This window comes from Ornithodoros turicata, chromosome 1 (assembly GCF_037126465.1).
Source record: "Ornithodoros turicata isolate Travis chromosome 1, ASM3712646v1, whole genome shotgun sequence".
Taxonomy (NCBI): domain Eukaryota; kingdom Metazoa; phylum Arthropoda; class Arachnida; order Ixodida; family Argasidae; genus Ornithodoros; species Ornithodoros turicata.
In genome coordinates, this window is record NC_088201.1 from 40,129,747 (window position 1) to 40,153,682 (window position 23,936).

General features: G+C 41.7%; 1 protein-coding gene across 3 annotated transcripts in view; it reads left to right on the plus strand.

The window, feature by feature from the left end:
• Nucleotides 1-23,936, plus strand: part of LOC135378051 (1-phosphatidylinositol 4,5-bisphosphate phosphodiesterase gamma-1-like) — a 40,395-nt gene that overhangs the window by 6,150 nt on the left and 10,309 nt on the right. For all 3 annotated transcript variants that reach the window (XM_064610896.1, XM_064610895.1, XM_064610894.1), the window contains exons 11-31: nucleotides 1,166-1,251; nucleotides 2,162-2,244; nucleotides 4,820-4,877; nucleotides 4,966-5,036; nucleotides 5,228-5,350; nucleotides 5,438-5,607; nucleotides 7,669-7,869; nucleotides 8,063-8,185; nucleotides 8,554-8,731; nucleotides 8,812-9,090; nucleotides 10,331-10,397; nucleotides 12,656-12,813; nucleotides 13,610-13,706; nucleotides 15,164-15,251; nucleotides 16,600-16,724; nucleotides 16,785-16,830; nucleotides 17,318-17,420; nucleotides 17,572-17,686; nucleotides 19,279-19,437; nucleotides 20,528-20,616; nucleotides 21,422-21,591. In XM_064610896.1, the coding sequence (XP_064466966.1) occupies nucleotides 1,166-1,251; nucleotides 2,162-2,244; nucleotides 4,820-4,877; nucleotides 4,966-5,036; nucleotides 5,228-5,350; nucleotides 5,438-5,607; nucleotides 7,669-7,869; nucleotides 8,063-8,185; nucleotides 8,554-8,731; nucleotides 8,812-9,090; nucleotides 10,331-10,397; nucleotides 12,656-12,813; nucleotides 13,610-13,706; nucleotides 15,164-15,251; nucleotides 16,600-16,724; nucleotides 16,785-16,830; nucleotides 17,318-17,420; nucleotides 17,572-17,686; nucleotides 19,279-19,437; nucleotides 20,528-20,616; nucleotides 21,422-21,591 (2,589 nt within the window). The remainder of the gene's footprint in view (nucleotides 1-1,165; nucleotides 1,252-2,161; nucleotides 2,245-4,819; nucleotides 4,878-4,965; nucleotides 5,037-5,227; nucleotides 5,351-5,437; nucleotides 5,608-7,668; nucleotides 7,870-8,062; nucleotides 8,186-8,553; nucleotides 8,732-8,811; nucleotides 9,091-10,330; nucleotides 10,398-12,655; nucleotides 12,814-13,609; nucleotides 13,707-15,163; nucleotides 15,252-16,599; nucleotides 16,725-16,784; nucleotides 16,831-17,317; nucleotides 17,421-17,571; nucleotides 17,687-19,278; nucleotides 19,438-20,527; nucleotides 20,617-21,421; nucleotides 21,592-23,936) is intronic.

Sequence of the window (23,936 nt, forward strand, 5' to 3'; positions counted from 1 at the left end):
CTGCCGGTATCACCTTCCTACCGGCAACCGGCAGAGCGAGCAAATAACCGGCCCTGCCGGTATAATACCGGCCTGGTGGCAACCCTAATGTAGAGTTGTAATGTTGTAGTGGATGAGGCAATTAAACACAGAGCCTCACAACGCCATTTTCTTCAATGCCTTTTCCTCAACTGCCATCATTCAGTTATGTGTAGAGCTCGAGTAGAGTAGAACACTTCATCAGGTGAAGTGCAGACTCTGCACAAAAGTGCGTCACTCATGAAAATTATTTTCAGATGCTTCTTTCTTTGTTATTGCAATATCTCCTTCAGCTGAACTGGGCTGTTTTCTTCTTATTTACATACATAACATATTAACTTTAACTTTGTCTTGCAAATAATAATAATAATAATATAACTTTGCTAAAGACAGCTGTTCTTGTTGAAATGGAATACAAATATTAATGTTATGCAAATAATGAAATAGTAACCATGGAATAATGTTGAATAAAGTGATTTCTTCTGCGTCACTGTCACTAAACAAAGGATCTCACAGACTTTTGCATGTGTATTTTGGTTTTCATCTCTAGGCCTATTTTGGTCTTTGCACATTGTTTTGTTATGCATTAGCAAGATTCCACATGGGTACCATGTGTACTTATTCCTTTCGTGTGACCAACCACAGTCCATGACATGTACGTACACGTCACAGTCATATGCGAATTCCTATATTGGTGCAATAGCAGTGCTTTGGGATCCTGACTATGTGCATATGCTATGTATTTGTCTTCCATAATGAAGCTTTGTACCGGCATAATACTGTTTGTGGAAAGCAGCTTTGCACTAAATATTACACTAGAACATTTCTCATGGCACGGTTCAGCTCAACCCAGAAGTCAATTGAATTTTGAATGTTCTCACTGTCCTAAAAAATTATCAGCTTTCTGAATCGGGTGGTATATGACTACCATGCATCTTGTTTAGGAAAATTGCCTTAGTTAGCTGTTTTTTTTAATGTATAATGTACATTGAGTGAAAGTCATCCGAATGTTTGAGATGCTGAATGTTTTTGTTTTTTCACTCTTGATAGGTGGCCTTCACCTTTCTCAACTGGTTTATGTACTGTGTTCATTGGGTGCTTTATATGTTATGCAAGTTCTTTGGTTCTTATGTGCTTTACCTTTCAGGTATCCAGTCATCCTCTCTATTGAGAACCACTGTACATTACCACAGCAGAGAAAAATGGCTAACCTCTTTCAAGAAGTTTTTGGCGGTATGTGCAGTTCTTGTTCCCATGTTTTTGTCTGTGAAACAGGGACACACTGGTTTTATGTAGATCTTACTTCATTGTACAGAGTGTGTCCATTCGATATAAGGTGTAGAATAATGTTGCAGGCTTGATGGGTGTAAAGGAATAAATACACTGCTTAAGGATGTGTTTTTTTTTTTTTTTTAAATTCCGTGTTAGCGCCGCGAAGCAGCTGTGGCTATATGAGCAGCGTACAGATGTTGACAGATGGAGAGAGGACAGCAGGAAGGAGTGGGGGACAGGGGGTCAGTATGCATCCTAGGCCGACTTCAGGGGGAACTGTGGCGACATTCGTCTGGAAAGTCTTCGGAAAACCCAGGGGAATCCTCAGACAGCACAGCCGGTGACAGGATCCGAACCCGTGTTCCCAGTCTCCCGAACCTCCCAGTCTCGGCTTGGAAAGCGATCACTCTAACCACTATGCCACGGGTGCTGGTGCTTAAGGATGTGTTCTCTTACACAAAGATGAAGTGCGTTGGTCAAAGCAGCATGCAAAATACACAAAAGTTTTAAGCATCAGCATTACTGTGATAATTGCTGCTCACAGAAGAGGTGAATTTTGCAATCTGGTCGTGGTCCCAAAAGGCTCTGTATGTACCCGACTACATTACACCCGACTACATTACCCGAGTCGTTCTCTACGACTTAAGCATTTATAATTCAGCATTTGGATGTACATCAAACATTCTTTCTCATTCCACAAAACTGCCTTCAAGTATCAAAACACACACTACTACTATTGCTGCAATTACGGCTACTTGTCATAAAGCAAACATGTTCTTTAGAATGCATTCAGTGCCCTGCAATCATATTGTCATTTTAACATTTCTGGAGTGAGCTTATTTGCCTGAACAGTCACATACTTTTTATTCAGAAAACTTGCTGACACAACCTATTGAACGAGACGCATCAAAAATGCCATCACCTGAACAACTGAAGAGGAAGATCATAATCAAGGTAAAAAAAATATGTCCAGACTTTTGCATTGCTTGGTTCTATTTGGGTCCACGAGCAATCTAAATGCAATCAAATGTGTGCACAACGCCGATCTTTGTTGATGATCTTGCTTGGTGGTTGTGGTAGAAGTCTGCATATTATGCATGTACCTGTATGCCGCAGAAAGACAAAATATGCTGTGCTGTGAGTACACAAAAATATGTGCAAAGATGCTCGATTATCTGATGCATAAAGTGCTTACTGTTTGCAAGACTCAGTGAAATGGTTGAGTGGTCCAGTCCGGAATGATCCTGACAAAGTAAAGGCATGCAGGTGTTGCTTTTGGGAATTTTTTTTCTTTCGGGCAAGTTATGAATGCAAAATTCAATTCCCAGTTTAATTGGCTGCAATTGAACCTGATACTTGTTGTTTGACCTTTCAATGGGACACAAGTCGCAGTGACCTCAACGCTCACGAGATCCCGCAGAGTGAGGGATTTTTTCATTCCTCAGTGCATGTTTTTGTGAACTTCGTGGCACATTTAGTTTTTGTCTTGCTTTTCTGTATTATGGCTTGGAGTGGTGTAGAATTTGCTGTATAGTAATTGCTCAATAAAGAAATTGCTCAAAAGGGTGGCTCTATGCCCGCCCTGTGGAGCATAGGGCATAGAGCCACCCTGAAGGCACTTAAGAGAAATAAAGGGAAAGAACATTTGGACTATTTCACTCCTGCTACAGGGGTGTTCGTCGTTAGCCAGATACTGCTTATTATGGAGAATACGAGTCTTACCTTCAGTTGTGGTTATCAACGTGGCATTTGTGGCGATTATGCAAGTTGTATGTTAGCTGATAATCGCCAGAAAGGGATGTAGTTACCCCATTGGCACCTATATGGGGAAAATCTTGTGCGCCCGATTTATCATCAATAGCATTCCATAATAGAATTAAAAGAAATGCGAATAGACGTGAGTGCATGCATATTTATTCAGTTGAGAATAAACCAGCAAGCAAGCTGGTAGTAATTGAGCCTCTGTATGCAATAAGGGGATAAGTCGACTTATGTCCCTTTAAGTATTTTTGTTGCAATTACATCTACATACCAGTATGTACCTTCCAAAGAAAATGTAGGACCGTATTGCAATTTATTGACCCGCTACAGGAGGGTAAGAAACGGGAAATGCATGTGTGTCAATGGGATGGACAGTCAGATCAGGCCCCTTTTCTATACGTGTACAAATGGTGTAGCTTGAATTTTTCTACGATGCAGAATAAACTTTGACTTCCACTCGAAAAACATGGTCTTCCTACCTCACGTGACCGCGTGAGCAGTGCTACTGAGCGTTGTAATCAGAAAAAGCGTGAGCACTAAGCTAATAAGTCATATTATGTTGGTCATCTTGGACATTATTTCTAAGATTGTACTTGTTTAGCAGCACAATGAGCCCGATCCAGGCTGCCCCACTACGCACAGGTGACTTCACCCTACCTTGCATCACCATTGTTCAGACATCAAAGTCCGACTCGTGAAAACGCGTTTTTCTGCACAACAACCCTGTGCATGCGGTGCTACATTGAAAAAGGGGATATGTCATGCTCCTGGGCTTTGTTCAATTTCTGCTAAGTCACACACCCAAAAACGATGCTAACAGGACATACATGTAGAGTAGACATATTTGCCTTAATCGAGGAAACCCAGCTGCAGTTACTTTACCAAATATTCACTTGAAGTCTTCTCGGTTTTCTACAATCGCTGATAGCTAGAGGTGTTTGTGGGTGCGGTTTGTATTCGGGGATCCATGAAAACCTTGTTTGTGGATAACAAATAAACGGTTTGAAATCTGCGCGGATAAAATGCGGCTACACCTATTGCAGCTAGCGTGGTTGTGGATTTGGTTGCGGATATTGCATGCGCAGATACTGTGCACATGTGGTACTGTCAATCTTATCAGCCCTCACCTCTAATGCCAACATGACCTACTGGGCAACAAAACAGTAATTAAAGTGCAAGTTCTTTGTCATGTTACATTTCACGTTGTGTTTCCTAGGGTTCTGCGATGCTCAGCAGAACCTTGTGTGTGAGGAAATTATTTGCATACGAACTGACCTACTTCTGACGTAATAGCGACATCTAAACTTATCCGCTGCAACAATTCGCTCTGAAAAGCAACACAGACACACTCGTTCCTTTTAATTCAGTCTGGTGATCATTTTGGGTGCACAAGGTTCCCTCCAGATAGGTGCCAACGGGGCAATGACATCGGTTCCCGGCGATATCAGCAAGCATACAGCTTGCATAACCACCTGAAACGCCGCTGCTGCATTGATAACCACAGCGGAAGGCACCACTCGTAATCTTGTCATTCACAGCACCTGGCTAACGACGGACACCCCTGGGACACCTGTGGGATAGTTCAAACACTCTTTCCTTTGCTGTTTTCTGCTAAGTGCCCTAGAGTGTGTCTCCTCCTACTCCGCAGGTCGGAGGCGCATTAAAGTTAACTCTGCTTCAAACTGTACCTTAATTGTAATGAAGAGGAATCTGACAAACTGGTTCAGCTCTCCATGTTTTGTAATGTTAACTTCTTTGTCATTATTAGCACAAGAAGCTACCTGATGGCACAGATGAGAAGATGGTAGTCGTACGAAATGATGAACGTGAGTTTGAACTTTCCAAACAAAGCGTTTTTGTTGAGCAAGCCTTCTTATGTATGTGCTAATTTTGCTGTGCTGACTAAAATTGCAGCCGGGCAAGACACAGATGTCAGTAATGCACTGAAAAATGGCATATTATATTTGGAAGATCCTGTTGACAAGGTGATTTGTTGTCTTGTTGACTCCCAGACATGCTTTTCAATACATACCTACGAGACATTTTAATTTGTTATTTCATTGTGTGAGCAGTTCTGAGATGCACTACAAGATATTTAAACAACATATCTTCATAGTTTTATATTATATTTTTTTCTTACTGTAACATTGCATGTATTTTTTTTTTTTTGTCGCAGGAATGGAGACCACACTTCTTTATGCTGACGCAGAACAGGATGTACTATGCTGAAGAGCAGCAGATGCAAGATGATGAAGAAGAAGGAGAAGGAGAAACATCGTCTTTACAACAGCAGAGAGAGGTGACCTTGCTGTTTCAGCTTGTGTTCCCTCTTACAACTTGATCAGTCTGTAACATTGTGGTATGTTGTGGGCTTCTCTAAATGCAGGGTGTTCCTAATGAAGAGCTCCACTTTGGAGAGAAATGGTTTCATGGAAAATTGGCAGGAGGCAGACTAAAAGCACAAGAACTGCTTCAACAGCATGCCCACTTGGGTGATGGCACCTTCTTAGTTCGTGAAAGTGACACCTTTGTCGGCGATTACTCACTGTCCTTTTGGTGAGTCTTTGTGGAACTGTGGATGTATATGTCATGTTAATCCCCTGCCGCCCCTTGTATAGTGCCTTGCAGTTTTACTAGACAGCCTCTCTGTGATAACTTTGATGGAATGTAAAAGAAGGTCACTTACGCAGCAAATTGGCACAATGAGCACTTCGTGAAATTCCTTCGTTTTCTCCTGTCCAGAGCTGCACTTAAGGGGGTTCATAAGATTGAAGTGCAGTAACTAGCCATTTTAAGGGGCTGCTAACAATAGGAAAAAAAGAAAGAGCGAGCGAGCGAGAGAAATCTATCTCCTTTCCTTTTAGGTGAAGATGTTGAGATTCAGCGGCATGACGACAAAACTAACACAGAGACGAGGACACACATAGCAACTGCCAACTGTTCTTGTCCTTGTGTTAGTTTTGCCATCATGTCGTTAAATCCTAACCAATAAGCTCACCATGCTGTTCACCCGCATATTGAAATTGCTACATTAAAGTACAGGATGTGATATTCAAAGTAGCACAGCTGAAGTCTTTTCAAGAAGTTATCAATACTTCCAATGTACCGCCCTCGGTGGCTCAGTCGGTAGCTTGTCTGCCTGCTGATCCCAACATCGCGGGTTCAAACCCGGCCGAGGGCGGTGGCGATTTGGTGGAAGAGCATGCCGTCTTCCGCGAGGGATGTTAAATGCAGTGTGTCGTGTGTTGAGATTTTGGTGTACGTTAGAGAACCCTCAGGTGGGCAAAATTAATCCACAGACCTGACCACTGTGGCGTCGCTCATGATCGCAGTTGTCTCACGACGTAAAGCCCCGAATTATTATTATTATCAATACTACCAATGTGCTGCTTAATTTGAAAATATATTCCAGAAGCCGGGAAGAGGCATACTGTAAAAGGTGTTTTATCTCTGGCTTAACACAACACGAAGACAAAAACAAAATTGGTCGACCATTGTTGGTCGAAAGGTCACAATTTTGATTTTGATAACGTGATAACCTTGGCTTGCGAGCAACGTTGGGGCCCGAGAAGATTTTTAGAATCTTGGTGTATCAGGCGAGATTCAACAGTATGTAATACCAACCGTGGCCCTCTGTTGGAGGCTTACGATATCTTGGTGGATAAGTAGGCTGATCTGTACCTTCGGACACATTGTGTACTGATGATGCCGCCTGAATAGGTCGGCGAAACGTCTACTTTTTTAATTGCTTTTTCCCACTGTTGTGTTAAGCCGGAGATAAAACACCTTTTACAGTGTGCTGCTTAATGCTCTCCATATTATGAACCAATTGTGATGGCGTCGGCAATGTTGTAGCAATGACATTGATGTGTCATGATGCGCTTGGCTCTTGCTGTACATTTTGAGGCGTAAGCTACTGCCATTGGTTCTGCAGGAGCTTTTAAACTTCCAAGCTCTCAAGTTGCACTTAGGTTTGGGTAAAACAGATGGTTTATTGCATTACTTGGGATTGTTGAGTGCAGTTAGAGCTAACAGCTTCTACAGACTATGTGTAGGGTCTGACTTTTTCGTGTTAAACCTGATTCCTCCCGATTAACCTCTTCCAAATCAGTTTAGGACCCATTCGGGTTAAACGAGACTTCTCCTGGAATTTGACACAATTTATACTACCACTTATCACTTGCCACTTGCACTAGTATTTATACCAACTTTTATGCACGTCTGATGTAAATATTATTTGAGTGCAACGATAAACTATGCGAAGCACATTTGATGTTACAACATGTCGTGTTTGTGTCTATAACGTGCAAGGAATGCATGCTTGACCAATATATGCTCTTTAACTGCAGACCGAAAAAAATAACCCGATAACACCCGAATGTATCAGTAGCACCCGAATTCACCCTGAATTAAAGATTTAAAAATAGCAGCCGATTCCCCCCCACAACCACCCCACACACAGACACAAATACGGGGAAGGCATTTATCCCGAGAGAGTCAGACCTAATGATGTGCTTCATTCGATCACCCCTCGTTTGCTTTGTACAAACCTATCTTATTAATGCAGCTTGCCTGGAGTGCTTCTTATGATCTGTAAAAATGTCTTGACTTTGGCAGGCGCCAAGGGAAGGTGAACCACTGTCGCATAAAGTCAAAACAGGAACGAGGCCAGACTAAGTACTATCTGATTGACACAGTAGCATTCGATACATTGTACAGCCTCATCAGCCACTACCAGACACATCCGTTACGCAGCCAGGAGTTTTACATGTACCTGAGTGAGCCAGTGCCCCAGCCTAATAAACACGAAGGCAAAGAGTAAGTAGCAGCTGCTTGTGGCCGTTTAACAAGGAAATTGTGAATGCTTTTCTTGCATGTTAATCAGTAACTTTGGTCTTTGGCGCAGTAAAAAGGGAAATCCAGTGTATTCTCCTGCAATGTTGAGATTGAAATGTTGAATTGGTTGAAAAATTGAGTGAAATGGAGTGAAGCTTACTTGGTTCTGTTACAGGTGGTACCATCCTAACATCACACGGATCCAGTCTGAAGAGCTTCTGAAGAGGGTGAAGTACGACGGCACTTTCATGGTTCGTCCAAGTGAAAAGGAAGATTGTTGCTTTGCCATATCATTCAGGTATGTCATAGGTGAATGCAGCTTTTAGAGGCATGTAATACTCTGGTATGTTAGTCCTTAGTATAATTATTGGAGTAGTCTAACCAACTTGAAGTCCCAAATCTTCCTATTGCCTACTTTATGTGCAACAGAGTAATTCTAACAAAAAGTTGGCTTCTTTCGCAGTTGTCTATATGAATTTTTTTTTTTGTTCATGAACCTAACTTGAGACTGATTTCCAGTATTTTGGAACCTCCAACTTGACTGTGAAACGTCTCTTGCTTGCCATATCCGCTAACATTTATCATAAACGTTTTAGAGTTCTAAGTAACATGACTACAACCTACCAATACCAGTTCATTGCTTATTGGATTCTTGTATTTTTGCAGGGCTGAAAATAAAATCAAGCACTGCCGTATCAAACAGGAAGGACGATTGTTCCTTATTGGTTCAGCACAGTTTGAGAGCCTCGTTGAACTGGTTAGCTACTATGAAAAGCACCCGCTGTACCGGAAAGTCAAGTTAAAATATCCAGTGACTGAAGATGTTATACGGCGCATTGGAACGGTTCGTGTTTTTTTTTTTTTTTTTTGTGTATGTGTGTATGTAGGCATATTGGACTAGAATTTCACTCGAATATCTTGCAGGAGCCAGAAGGAAGTCCAGTTCATGGGGCAGGGCCTGCAGGTACATACATGGATCCAGACAGCTTTTCGGGTTCTTCTCACGTCACTGTGAAAGCCCTCTACGACTATCGGGCCCAGCGGGAAGATGAGCTATCATTTTGCAAGCACGCCATAATCACGCATGTGGTTCGTCACGAGGGAGGCTGGTGGAGAGGCAACTATGGTGGCAAACGTCAGCACTGGTTCCCAGCCAATTTTGTTGAAGTTATTGATGCCCAAGAGAATCCTGAAGAAGGAGGGGTAAGTTTGCTTTGCAATTTGTTCCTTCAGCAGTGACCGAACTAGAATTCCATTCATATAGGGGAGCAGGAATATGACCTCAGGTGGCCAGCGTAAGCTTAAAGGAGCAAGGAGATGACATTTAGGATTGCTTGAACTTAGGACTTAGTTCATTGAGCCATCCATTAGGAATGGCCATGTAAAATATCTTTTATCAATGGTGTCTTATCACTGTGTAACTTAGTTTACAAAAGCACCCTGAAAAATTGCAATGCATAAAGCGGCAAAACCTAGGAGGCACGGCCTGATCTTGTTGCTGTGAAGTTGAGAGAGGGTGAGCTCTTGTTGAAAATTTGTCTGCTACAGACGCAGTGCAGAGTAGACGACATATGGTCCAGCCACTTCTGCTCAACCAGTTGACATCGGAAGACGAGTTACCTTGAGCCACAATGAGCACTCGAGACTGTTTCTTAATGTGGTAGCATGGCAATGCTTCATACATGTATTTTTCCAATTGCTTTGAGAATTGCATCCAACCAATAAATAACCACGAAGTGCGTTCATGTACAGCATCACACCTCAGCATGTACGTTTCAGGAACTTGCACCAATGCAATCTCACATCTTGGAAAGTCCATGATTTATTCCAAGTCCAATACTAAGTGTTCAGAGATGAATCTCTTCCGTACTTCCTGCAATCATGGTGTACCTTGCAATAGTAATCTTCAAAAAGTGCCTTATTTTAAATGGTTAAATTCTGGGGTGGTTTTGTCACCTCACAAAATGGCTAGGACGTATCTAACTCCTGATCTAAGCTCTTTGTGCAAAGTATTCCTCACAGTCAGAGGAGAACACAAGATATCATGTATGTAATGCTGAGCCACAACAGTGCTTTCAATCTGTAATTTTATAAAATATTTTTGTTCCCACGTTATCCAAGAATATAAAGTGTTACCCATTTCAAGCAGCCGTTGACTGCTTGCCACGGAAAATCGTGGAATTTACAAGTCGGTGCCGCAGAATTTTGAATTTGCCGCAGCAGAAAACCAGGGGCCTTAGCCATGCATCACAGTACATTGAGAACACTGATAAGGCTATGAGGCTAGTGAATAGCCTTCTAGTCAGTGTTTTCTTGTACATGAAAGGAATCTCGGTGGCTCCTGTGCAGGTGCACGTACAAGTCACTGGTTTCAGCTGAAATATATCCATACGGTATGTTGAGTTAATTTTTGGTGATGCAGCTATACACTTGGTCTTTTCAGTCTGGAGAAGCAACACCTTTAGGCACTTTGCAGAAGGGCAGCATTGACATTGTCGGGAGCACTGTTGGTAAGTGTTAAAAAAATTCTTAAATTTATGTTATTGGTATGTTGGTTATAGTATGCCATTGCCATGGTAATAGCAGTATTGCTGTCTAATGCTAATGGTTTCAACTAAAATTACAAGAACACAGGCATTCATTTATTATGATAAACAGAGTATGTTTCTCTTTTTAATGTTGCTAGGGGTGCCCAGTGTGATTGTATGTTGAACAGTTTGTGGTATTTTTAATGGAGACTTCCCAGTGAAAACTGCCATTGCCAAAGATATTCTTCACTGCACAAAACATTCTTCCTGAAATACTGATTGTGCGAGAGATATGTTATCACGAAATGCTGCTGCCAAAGCACCACACTTGCACAGGATATCCTTGGGCAACAGGTGGCATTGCTTTCACCCCTGTGTTCACATCCTTTGCCATGTCATAATGTATGCACTCGTGACAATGCAAATACCATATTTACGCGCATAATTTGTGCAATTTTTCTAAAAACAAACGGAAAAGTTGGGGGTGCGCAAATTGTGCGGGAACATTTTTTACGATACAGTTGGGCCCGTTTATAACGATATTGACGGGAACGCGAAATCGGTTTGTTATATCAGAGTATCGTTAAAAACGAGCTTTCGAGAAATTGTTGCTCGGGTTCGCGAAAAAAGCTTGAAGACGAGAGAACGATGTGGAGAGGGAACAACGTTCTCCACATCGTGCGAGCCCCTTCCGCCCTTTCGAAGTCGCGTGTTTTGCAACGCACGCATCTAATCCCCGGCAGTCATGCGTGGATAAACGCAATGCGTTCTCGCTTTAGTGTGCACAGAGGCGAAGGCTCTTGAAAATGCCAATGTACAGGGTGTGTGCAGAAAAACGTGACCCGCATTTAGGCACATAGCTTGTTGCCTACCTAACTAACAAACTTCCGGGGGCGCACGATGGCGCATTTATGCGTGCGAAATCTGTAGAAAAATTGTGGAAGCCATACCCAGCTTAAAAAATAAACGGAACAACGAAAACTTCGGCTTTCGTGCATCAGAATAGGGCAACATGGTGGGCAACAGGGTGTATGTGAAAGGGCAACACGGTGCACGTAGGAGAGTTGTGTACAAGTACCGCTAGGGGAGCTATCGGTGCATAAATCGAAACGATGTCCCACATGGATGCTCATCGGCAGTACCCCTAGCGGTGCCTGCACATAACTCTCATGAGACTGAAATGCACTACCATGCACTGTCATGACCGCCCTATTCTAATGCATGGAAGCCCATGTTTTCGCGCTCTGTTTATTTTTTTACACTGAGTATGGCTTCCAGGATTTTTTGTAGCTTTCGCACGCATAAATACGCCGTCGTGCGCCACCGGAAGTTCCTCGGCTAAGTAGACAACGAGTTACATGTAAAAATGCGGGTCATGTTTTTCTGCACACACCCTGTACTGTAATTCGTTTTCAGTGAAATGATGCAATCTTGATTTCTAATTTTCACGCGTTTTACCGGCCGCCGGTAGAATTCTGATCGCAATATGCATGCAAGCGCTTCCGCGGCGATCGTTATATCGATGTTTTGTTTATATGTAGTTCAATGGGAGAGCTGACGGGAACCATCGATTCGATCGCAATATCGGAGTTATCGTTTTATCGAAGATTGTAATAAACGGGCTCGACTTCCCAAATTTAAGTACATATACCGGTCGTGTGGGCTCTCGGCAGAGCTGCTATGCTGCATTGTGCAAGCGCGAAGGAAGTACCGCCCTACCGCGCCTACTAGGCAACTGCCGACGGTGGCACAGTCGGGAGGCAAAATGTAGGGCCCGCTCATCCTTCCTATGAAATAGGGTGAGACGCTGCGACGTTGCCGGAAGTCGCTGTGAGTCGCGCTGACAATAGAGCAAAAGCATGCTATGTTCGCCGACTTTGTCACGTTGTGCTGTAAATCACAGCATGTTTTTCCAGTGTTTCTTTCTGTGCCGAGTGACAGTACCGTCCATTGCGTCACTGGACCATTGTCCGAACGCACAGCGCAAACCGAACAAAAGCACGGCAGTAACTTTGGCAGCACTGACGGTGTGGCGAAAGCCACGGGATAAGAAGAAACCAGTTGCCGTAGTCGCTGAAAGGTGCTAGGCCAGATACCTGCACGCGAAAATGTGGGTGTGCAAATTACGCAATTTTTCTTTGGGGGCATTTTTTTGTGCCAAGCTAAGGGTGCGCAGATTATTAGACGGCACAATTTATGCGAGTAAATAAGGTATTCGAGTTTTGTACTTTCATTTTCAGACATCCTACAGAGTTGGCCAGCACGTGGTCGTGAGTGGGTTTTTCGCATTGTCTCTCCTACCCAGTTAATGCCCATTGAGATAGCTGCACCATCGAGAGAAGAAATGCACGACTGGGTATTGAAGATTCGGGAGACAGCGCAGTCAGCGAATGATATGGTATTCATGAATAGTCGTTTGAAAGGGGTATTTTTAGAGATGGGATTAATCCAGAATTTTACGAATCCGAATTCAAGGAAGGTTCTGCGAATCCACGAATCTTACGCATCTCAAATCTTTTGAATTTTTTCTTGAAGAAAGAGTTTAAAAAGCCAGGGGGAAAAAAAGAAACACTTCTACAGAAAAGTGTTTTCAAGCAGGATTTGACATCTTTGTTTAATGAAAAAACAATTAAATAATAGTTCACTTTCAGGAGAAAACATACCCATAAGCTTCTTCTTAAATGAAATTTATTTATTATGTTGTTCAATGCCTACAGCAAATACATAAACTCTCGAGTCTGAATTCTTTTCATAAAACTAAGAAACAATCAAAAGTAAAACCATGTTACTTTCAAACTGTAATGTAAGAGTTCCTGCCTGAACTCCTGCAGTCCAGAGCATCCTAAACAAACAAACAAACAAACAAACAAACAAACAAACAATAAAACACAGCTGAAAGTTTTAAATTAATGTGCCCGGGGCCCGCCGGCCAATCAGGCTTTCGGCACACTCCGGTGGTGTGACTTTTAAAAAGAAACAAACAAATGTGGTTGGTGGATTTGAAAGATTCGATTCGCTGCTTTGGGCACTGGGATTCGGATTCCCGAATCTAGAATCCCTGCCTAGGATTCGAGGATTCGCAGATTCGGTTGGCCCATCCCTAGTTATTTTCTTACCTGCGTTAGTTGTGACTAGTCTTTTTCCTCAGCTGTGTTGAATTGGAGTACACAGTCTAAACCTATCAATATTTTCAGATTCAGCAAAGAAGGGAAATGGAGAGAAGCTTGAGACTTGCTAAGGAACTATCAAACCTCATTATTTATTGCCGGTCTGTGCAGTTCTGCCCCGAGCGTAAGTTATTTTCTACATTTCTTAGTTACAAATTTTTGTTGCCATATTAGTTTAAACGTGCGTGTCATTTACTTGATTAAATATGGAGTTTTAAGTTTTCGGAATAAACGCAATTGCCACCCGTGATGCTGCTGCATTGTTTTACCTGCAGCTGGTCACCTAATGAATGAAGATAGCATAAATAACTGACAACATGATTTGGAAAATGCAAGTAATGGGTGAAAATGTGAATTCAGGATGTTGCATAAGAAAACATTCGTAGTGGATGAGACCACGAACATCGAACAAGAGGATTACAATTTCACCTGTGTGACCCACGGACCATCTGTTGAAAAAGCTGCTGCACGGGGAAAGATGTTTTATAAATCATGCTGACAGGGAAAAACACACGTCGTTTCTATGTTGAATGATGTACCTAGAAACACTGTGTAATCTAGGAAGTCATGTCATCAGTGTTAGACTATTAATTAAAGCTAATCTGAATAACAAGTGGGTGAGTGATACGCATGTGTCTAGGGTTCAGATCCCAGGAATGTTCCCAGGAATGTTGTTCTTCTTCTACCTCTGTCTCTGGCTGTCTCATAATGCTCTAAGACCCTCTGAGTTCCCATGAGCCCTTGCATGCCACAGGTGGCACTTGCTTTCCTAAAAAGGTCTATTCACAAGGCTGCACAAAATATTGCAGAACCTCACATTTTGTTCTTTTGATCCTTACGAATACGTATTATTTGAAAGATGGAGGCAGCCTTTTCAGAAAACTAGACTCGTCTGTTCCAAACCAGAACACAACAGTTACCGTGGATGAATAAAAGGAGGAGAAGAGCAAAACGCAATATTCCATGTATTCACACAAGCGACATTCCTCAGAATACTCCAGCAGAAGATGCAAAAAACGTCATTGATTTTAACGGCCGTGTAACGGCCGCGTAACGGCCGCATAAGTACAATTGCTGAACGTCATACGTGTATCTTCTCACGCACTGCTAACTGCGGAAAACATCCTGAGGCCCAGCCACAGGATCTTCCAAAGCAGTCCGCAAGAAGAGACGCATTTCAATGCAAAGTCAATATTGTGTCATGGTGCGAATGTCCAATATGATACGCAGCTTTGGCTCCGTGAGCAGTGTATTTTTTTTGTGTGTGCGTTTTCTTCCTCTAGAATAATCTGGGGGGGTGACAGGAAACACGCACTGTATCGCAATTTGTGATAGCATGGTTGTTCAGGTGGATACAATCCTGTACGACATCCTAAGGTTAGTCCTGATCTCGTCCTGGAATCCACATTTCGAAATCCTGGAATGGTAAAAATGGCTCGGGATTCTGAACCCTACATGTGTCAGAATGAATAGGATTTGTTCCAGAGTAGCATTTGATTTTTCATTTCAGTTTATAATTGTTCCAGGCAATATCTCATGTAATGTTAAGTTAGGTTTAATGACAAACAATAATTCTTTTAGGAATAGGAAGCTTTGCAGAAATGTCATCTTTCCCGGAAACCAAGGTTGAGAAGTGGATAAGTCCCCAGCATTGCTCATTCTTCCTCAAATATCCTTACTGGTGCTTACACAATGGTTATTGTTGTTTGAGCATTTTCAACTTCTGACCTTCTGTCAGTAAGTAATTCAACAGCACCAACAATAAAAAATAATGTGTGCTGGGCTGCTGGCACCAAGGTCCAAACCCAGACCCCCCTGATGTGTAGTCAGAGATGTACCAATGCACTGGGGGGTACATATTTCGGTAGCCTGACTGGTCATCCCTGACTGGAATCTAAGTTCGAATCCTTGCACCAGCACACATTGCTTTGCTGTGAGTTACTTGACATGCATTGATTCTTGGCTGTTGGAAGGTCTATGCCCGGGGTCTCAAACACGCGGGCCGCATGTGGCCTACAATGGCCTATTCTGTGGCTCAAGGGCCCTTGACCACCAAACAGAAGGAAACTACGTAAAAAAAATAATGAAGAATTTTGAATAAAATTAGGTTGTCAGGCATTGTTTTTACCCTTGCCCGGCATACTATTGCCCCCTGTCAACGTTAAGCAGAATATGTGAGCACTTCTTGTTGCTCATACATGTATACCTTAACAAGTTTCCGACACAGCAACCTGGTCTTCGTGTGCACTTTAGTAGACTATCACTGTAACTAATGTAAGGATTAAGATGGGCTCATCTTAATTCTCACCCTAAGCTACAAGGTACAAAGTAGGCAGGCCATAGTACAAAGGCCATTGTAATTTTCATTTTTTAGGAGTCATTTTTAAGTAGCAAGCCTGAAGCCATCCACTGTCAATAATGATGGCTAACAGTTTCTCCCTGATTTTTCTGTTTCCTTTTTCAAGTTGAAACTGTGAGCAAAGGCAACAATACTGTATGTAAATATGAGATAATTTCAGGGCTCCTAAATGCTGTCATAATCGTTTGTGAAGGACTACATATTTTTCTCGAATCGTTTTTCATATTTTCAGTTCCAGGTTTGGAAAGGCAGCTTGTTATTAGGGGCTTATTAAAGGCACCTATAGGCAGATTAGGCTACGACAGCAACCCACTTCTTTCTTCAAATCAAAGAATTGCCACAGCGATGGCACTGGTGTCTAGATGCGTACGGTGAATGCTTTGAAAAATTGACGTAGTTTGGTGCTTCCCAAATTTTCCATTGTATTTAAAGAAATAAAAGTATTGGTCAACCTTGAACGACACTTATATATAACTGTGACCAATTAGAACCAGACTTTATCAGGCCATTTGTAATGTTCACTGTATTGATGAATATCATGGTATCATTGAAAATGCTATATTTCCAGACAGCCTTCATAGTAGTCATATGGTCGTATTGTTACAATTACATGTTGTGTGTCCTCGAATCATTTTCGTGTTGCCTTAACCCTGCTCACGTACCATCGCCTCCAGTTCAGCCGTGTCTATCCTAAAGGAAGTCGCATAGATTCCTCAAACTATGATCCTGTTCACCTGTGGAACTGTGGGTGCCAGATGGTTGCTCTGAATTATCAGACGCCTGGTATGACCTTCAAAAATGCATGTAGCTCAGTATGTGATACATACAGCAGTTTTGTTTCAGATCGGCCGATGCAATTAAATGAAGGCAGGTTCCTCCAAAACGGAAGGTGAGTGCCTTCAGAATAGACAAAACAGTTATAATATGCTGTTGAGCCCTGTTATAACGCATAGTTTCCCACCTATTCTGTCTGCTGTATATACAAAAGTCAGATAGCGTTATTCCTTTTGGAAACTGATTTCTAGTACTCCTCTTTGCATCTGATTTTAAAGCGACAGTCTGGACCCAAAGCAAAGCTAAGAAAATGCTGTCACATGCTTTCTTATAATACTAGCAATCACTGTGCAAAAATATTTCAACTAAGCTTGAAGCCAGTTACGTATAATTGAATTTTATAGCCGCTGACTTTACTGCCATGATGTCACCATCAGCAGATTCTGGTTTTTGTTTTGGTGGACATCAAAGCCACTGATCCCAGGCAAAACTTGCAGATAACATCTAAGCATATCCGAATGTAGTCTTCAATTTGTCCTATAGACGAATAGTATGGGGGGAGACATAAAAGTACATATTTCATCAACATGCTTTTCCTTCAGGAGTGGATATGTTCTTCGACCCGAGTTCATGCACGATGATAGCTATGATCCGTATGATCGAACCACTCTCACTAATGTTCATCCAATCACACTTTCATTAAAAGTAAGTAAATCTTGCACTCACATTTTGCTGCTTTATTAGACAATTTAGTAGACCTCCATTCATGCACTTGCACTGTGAAATTCCCTGACATTATTGCGTCAGTGTAGTTTCTTCACATAGCAGTTTGCACATTGACACGTATCTGCTTTAGCTGATAGCAGGTCGTCACCTTATGAAGTCTGGTCGTGGTATCGTCAGTCCATTCGTAGAAGTTGAAATTATAGGAGCAGACTTTGACAACAGCAGGTACAAGACCGGAACTATACGTAAGTTGGAAAACATTTCACAGCTCCACTGATAATGTGCATTGTGTACTCTCAAGAAATAATCGTCGAATTTCCCGTGGTAACCCTCCATTTGTACGGTGGAAACCTGTTATGGTTGGGCATGTGCAAATAGTGGTGCTTCCTTTAGAATAATGAGGAATCGTGAGGAGGCTTTCAAGTGAAGTAAAATTTGAATAAGTACTGTTTGAATTGATAATGAATAATCTATTTGATTAATCAGTTGTATTTGCTGCACCATTATTCTACTGTCCCGAACACTGAACTATGTTAAACATGTATCCAGTCTCTACACGGTATGTAACTGCATAGCACCACAGAATGTGGATGATATGTTCCTCAAAAGGTGAAAGAAAAAACATCCCCAGAGATGTGTGACTCTAGATATGGATCTCAATAGTTCAGTGGTTGTCAACAATACAGTGAACACTCGTTTATATGACCCCCACTAATCTGACATACTCGCTGATTCACTGATTCAACAGTGACAGAGATTTGTGTCACAAGTAGGGTCAAACACACGTATTATCCTCTCGTTATTATGACAGCGGCATTTGACCTTCAGACTAGCCCCAAGGAGAGGCTACCACATACCTCAGGCAGAGGGCAACACGCGTTAAGGTAGGCAGACATGGTTTGGGGTGACAATTGATGTTGTTGACCTCGTGATTACGCATAGTGCTTTTCGAACTGCCGAAGCGCTGAAGTGCTTAAAAAGGCAGCGACCACAGGACCAGACCACACAGTGCTTTCCGAGAGTGACATTTGGTTTGCCCAGAGGTCTCCCGATAATGCTGCGGATGGGGTGCCTGATGGTGAGCTGAGTGGGCCCCCATACATCACTGAGAAGGAGACAAGCGAAGCACTAAAAGTTGCACTGTTATTCTTTCAGAAATAAAAGGACATTTATAACGAGTGCGCAATTGATAGTGCTATTGTCCCTTTAGAAAACTTGATTACTTTTTAATTGCTCCAGTAGACATTGGTAACAGACTTTTTCAGAAAATAAATCATCATAACCACGTAGGCGTTTGTTCTGCGTAGCATTCTGTCCAGAGGGTGCGTTTCTTGTTAGTACGTATGACAATTCGCTTTATGACCAAAATCCACGGGAAGGACGATGGTCGTATTAACGAGGGGTCACAATAAGTGCGCCTTGGACCTGTTGTGGACTGGTGGAAGTTGTAGGGGTCTAATTTTGTTGGGTGGTGTATGGGTAGTATTATGGTGGTGATAGGGTAAACTACCTAAACAGTGTTCCATGCCCTCACTTATTCAGTCTATATCGGTACTTACCTTTTTAAAGGGGTAGAGAAATGCTCCGTAGGAAATGTGATATTTTTGCTCGTATTTAGTAAAGCCCTACCAAGGCATGTTCTCAAGTGCAAAAAATTGCTACGGCAGTCTCGATACTTGTGTAGGAAGCATTTTAGTACTGATGCTTCAGAACTTTCTTCTTTTTATTTACTGAGGTCATTCAAGAGCAATCTTTATTGCTTGTATCAGACTGATGTCATCTGTTCAAGAAGCTGATGTAACCCCTGACATCAACATTTTTAACATTTATTTTACAGCGGACAATGGCTTGAACCCTGTGTGGAATGAAGCACTCATGTTTGATGTATGCAACCCAAGTCTAGCACTCCTTCGCTTTGTAGTCCAGGATGAAGATATGTTTGGTGATCCAAACTTTCTTGGTCAAGCCACCTACCCATTGACTTGCCTTAGAACTGGTATGTTACCAAACCTGCTTGTACATCCTCTGAGAAAGTCTTCATTCATACTTCCTTAAAATATACTGCGACCTTGTGAGCTTTCTCAAATGAACGAAAAGTTGAAACCGTACTTAAACAATCTCTAACTGCATGTGTTTAATGCACTGTTTTTCGTGTTGTAGTCCGTGTATTCAATACACAAAGCCATACTTGTCTCTGGGATCACATCGGCATAGGACTTGGCTTGGTATAATCAAATCCCTGCGTCATCAACATGATTCCTCAAGTGGAACAGTCATTTCACAACCCCTTTAAATACAACATGCAGACACACATTACCTGGTGTTAAACACAAGTAAATTCCTCAGGGTACTCTTTGCATGGTTCCCACTGGTCCTTGAAACCCTTGAATACCCTGGAATTTAAAAATGCCATTTTCAAGATCTGGAAAACACTGGAATTTTCCAATGGTCCTTGAAAACCCCTGATTTTGCATCTTTTTCTTGTTCTCATGGAGCTGCTAGTACAAATAATTCCACGCACCCATAGTCAGAACTGGAATTTTACTATAGTACGAAACTATAGTTTGAAACCACAGGAGTTAGCACTGTTTGCAGTAGGAATCGGCAGCGTGAAATGAACGGAGTCCTCTGTTGTATTAAACAATTTTCCGTGCTCTGCTCTCTTTAATATTCAGGAGCTGTCAGTCACGTTTGTGAATGGATCACTATTGTGTAGTCCACGTGTTTTCTCTCGCGTGATACCTGTTGGTTGTAAATGTTTTTGTGAAATGTTGAAGCCCTGGCCATAAACTGTGCTTTACATCCCACATATAAAATGATGGCTGAGCCTTCAGAGAGGTCCTTGAAAGATCCTTGAATTTTGGTCACAAAATTCAGTGGGAACCACGTCTTTGCCGCTGCAGTGTTGCATTCTTTTCTGTTTCTGTTTGTCGTAGGAAATGTAATTTGTGACGACAAACCTTGTCCTGACATCAAGACTCCTGAGGAGGAATTTGGTTTCAAAATGACTGACATGCTTCTAAGCTCTGTAACTGAGCTGTGCCAGCGAAGACTGCATTGTTAATTATTTTTCTTGTCATCGTCAGGTTACCGCAGCGTTCCTCTCAAGAATGAATATAGTGAAGAGTTAGAATTGGCATCTCTGCTTATTCATCTTGAAATCCATGCGACAAAGGTAAGCAAAAAGGTTTCTGTAGGCTGTAGTCTTTCATGCACTTTGAGCTGTGTTGACCAATCTTACTCATTATGCTTTATGTGGACTATGCAGATCTAGTGAACATTTTAAATATGAGCGGTAATCCAAGGTTGACACACATAAGGCACAAACAAGTTGAGTCACGGAGTAGTACGGGAGTAGCACATCTGCAGAGTGGATCGGAATCATTTGCTTTCCTCGTGTGCGAGTAGGAAACCTCACAAGCATAATGAGGCATTTAAGTGCAGGGAAAATTGTAAAGAGAATCTAGCATAGAGTATGTGATCTACAGTATAGTCTGTGGGGCTGTTTGTGAATGGATTTTTGACTTCATGTGGCAGTTAAATTCGAACTGAAATCAGTGTGATTCTTTTTTTTTTTTTTTCAAATAATTGAAAACCAAAAAGCAAGTATGTCCACATTATCAAAATCTTTTGCAGTTCTGAAAAAGTGGGTGCTTGTTGCCAAAGTCATAACACCTCATGGTAGTTGCTCTAATTTTATTGAGATATTTCTGTTTGCCTCAGTTGATGCTTTCAACTGCTTCTCTTTCGAAAAGAAAAAAAAAAAAGAAAAGAAAAAGTGTAGTTATAGGAAGCTATATGTATTGCTTAGGTATGGCTTTCTTCCTTTGAGGTACGCCTTATTACGGGATAAAACGGGAGACTGGTGTATCGAAATGGAAAAAAGGGGCGGGGTGGGGCACACCTTATTCCTAATAAGTAGTAGACAAATCAGCGTCAGGACAATGTTACAACCTCTCATCTCATACTTCACGGATCAGGAAGAAGATGAGGCGTACGTGTTCATTCAACGGCTACGCGATGAAAGCCGTGAACTCACACGTGCTCTAGACGAGAGTGAGCGGCTAGGTGACACACAACAGTCACAAGCCCTGAGGCAACAACTCACCACCACCCAAGAGCAGCTTCGTTCCAAGCATGAAGAAAGGAGGTGAGACCTTATCCTTCAAATTGTTCCATTAAATACTGTGCATGGTGATGGAATATCACAAATACTATTCGATTCGTATTCAGAATTTTGAATATTCGCACACCTCTACTATTTATTATTACGTATGATACAAGCTTTCGCCGAGGGCCTGGGCTTCTTCAGGTATGAATACAGAAGTCTGACTAACGCTTATATATCTTTATTACTCAGACTTCTGTATTCGTACCTGAAGAAGCCCAGGCTCTGGGTGAAAGCTTGTATCATACGTAATAATAAATGTATGTTTAATCTCTTCCTGCTTTTGATATTTCAAAGCTAGACTGTGCTTTTCTTATTGCGTCAGTCACATATTACATAGTACAACTAGCTAAGTAGTATTGAATTTTGATAAATGGGCTACACAGTGAAAAATTAGAAATTTATACGAATAATGTCTAGATATGCAGCTGTCAACACTGGCAACTATTACACAGTAAGTTTTTTACAACAATACTGCAATGGAGATAAAGTTAAAAGCAGACATCGATAATGAAACTGCAGCAGTAGACGACGACAAAAGGTTAAGACGAAGTAGACAGGACACCTGCAGTTCAATAAACAAATTAAGTGCAAACGATGAAATCTGACAGCAGAACATGAAGAACGAACAAGTTGCACTGTTTGAACCATTACTTATTTCAACCATTGCACACGGTTTAAATAAGTCACATGTCACTCAGACATAGGGGCATCATCACACTGTCATGGCAGAAGTGGCATACACACATACCAATTGGATGAGAAACCAAAACTGGTTGTAGATATGCATACACTTCGTATTCAGTTCCTTGAAGGTTGAAGAATGTTATGGAGTGACATTTGTATGCAATATTTTGCAGTTTAAGCACAGTTGTAGCTAATTTTAGAAAAGGCAAAAACATCACGTTTCACCAGAGAGATGGATTTTAGGGCTGTGTGAATAGTGAAATTTGATATCGAAACAAATCTAATGTTTGTTTGTTTGAATAATAACGAATTGAATACAGTTGAGTATTGCTACATATATACTACATAGAACACTATTTCTTGAAAAATATTGTGTTTAGTATTTGCATCATCAACTAGCATAGCTATGATCATATTTTATTTATTATTATTATTATTTATTTTAAACATAATGCTAGTCAGCAGTTGCCTGCCATCGCTTATCGTTCAGTTAGAATGGTGGAGCACAAACAAGCAGTTACACATAGAAAAACACATGTAATAAGCCACCAACAAACAAGATAAACAGCACACACAGTAGTATATTCATTGACAGCAATAAATACCTAAGCAGTAAGCATTGCAGTTATGGAATCAACAAAGGAGGTGTTGTTTTGGTCACAAACCACAGTGCAGTATTTTGTGCTGTATACCTAGCTGCTGCATATCCTTTGGGTGCAGGGGGTCTGTTCCACATGTAATGGCTTTTTTATTTATTTATTGAGCACGAGCATTAAGTTGTTTCTAAAGCTGAAATGTAAGGGTAAACTTGCGTAACTTTGTGAAAAGAAAACAAAACAAGGGGGAAAAGCAGTCAGAAAGTTTCCGCAATCTTCCACTGAACATGCTGTAATTTATCATACGACATAATAGAGGTGAATCTGAATACAATAGAAAACTTTCATAATTCGTTATAACAGATTACAGTAGAATCTTGATGATACGAATCTCACGGGGTAGCGGAAAAAATTCGTATCATCCGAAATTCGTATCAAAAGAATTAAACCAAAATAAAAATTGAGGCAAGAAAATACAGTCACTGTTCATTTTTCATTACTGTCAGTGAAAGAGGTCCGTCGTAACGCTTTTGTGTCTCCGTTTTTGGCCAATGCTGCCTAAATTCGCGAAATGATTAAAAGGCACAGCACGTGCTTTCCACCCACGAGTCTCGCGAAAGTGTTCTAAAGCGGGCTTCTCCTAGAGCACGCAGGCGTTAGGTGAAGCCGACTTGCGGAATGGTGACACGTAATGTTGCTAGAAGTTGTCCTGATATGTTCCCTCCACGTGTTCTGGTCGCTGTTTTCCCAAGCCAGTGCGATGTCACACAGCTTCGCGGTTTATTGTTGCGGGAGGGGTAAGAGGTCAAAACAGAGATAAGGTGAAAGGTTCTGTGTAGAGATTGAATGATTGAAAGGTTCTGATAGAGGTTGTGTGTTCAGAGATAAGGTGTAATCCATTTGGTCTTATCTCCACCACCACCACCACTAAAGGGAGACTGTCATTGCTTGTATTGTGCAACATGATGCAAGGGAGTTCCTGGTGAGGATTTCCCTCCCTTTTCGAAAGGATGAATCGCGCTCTCTTGCGTCACAGGGGAACGA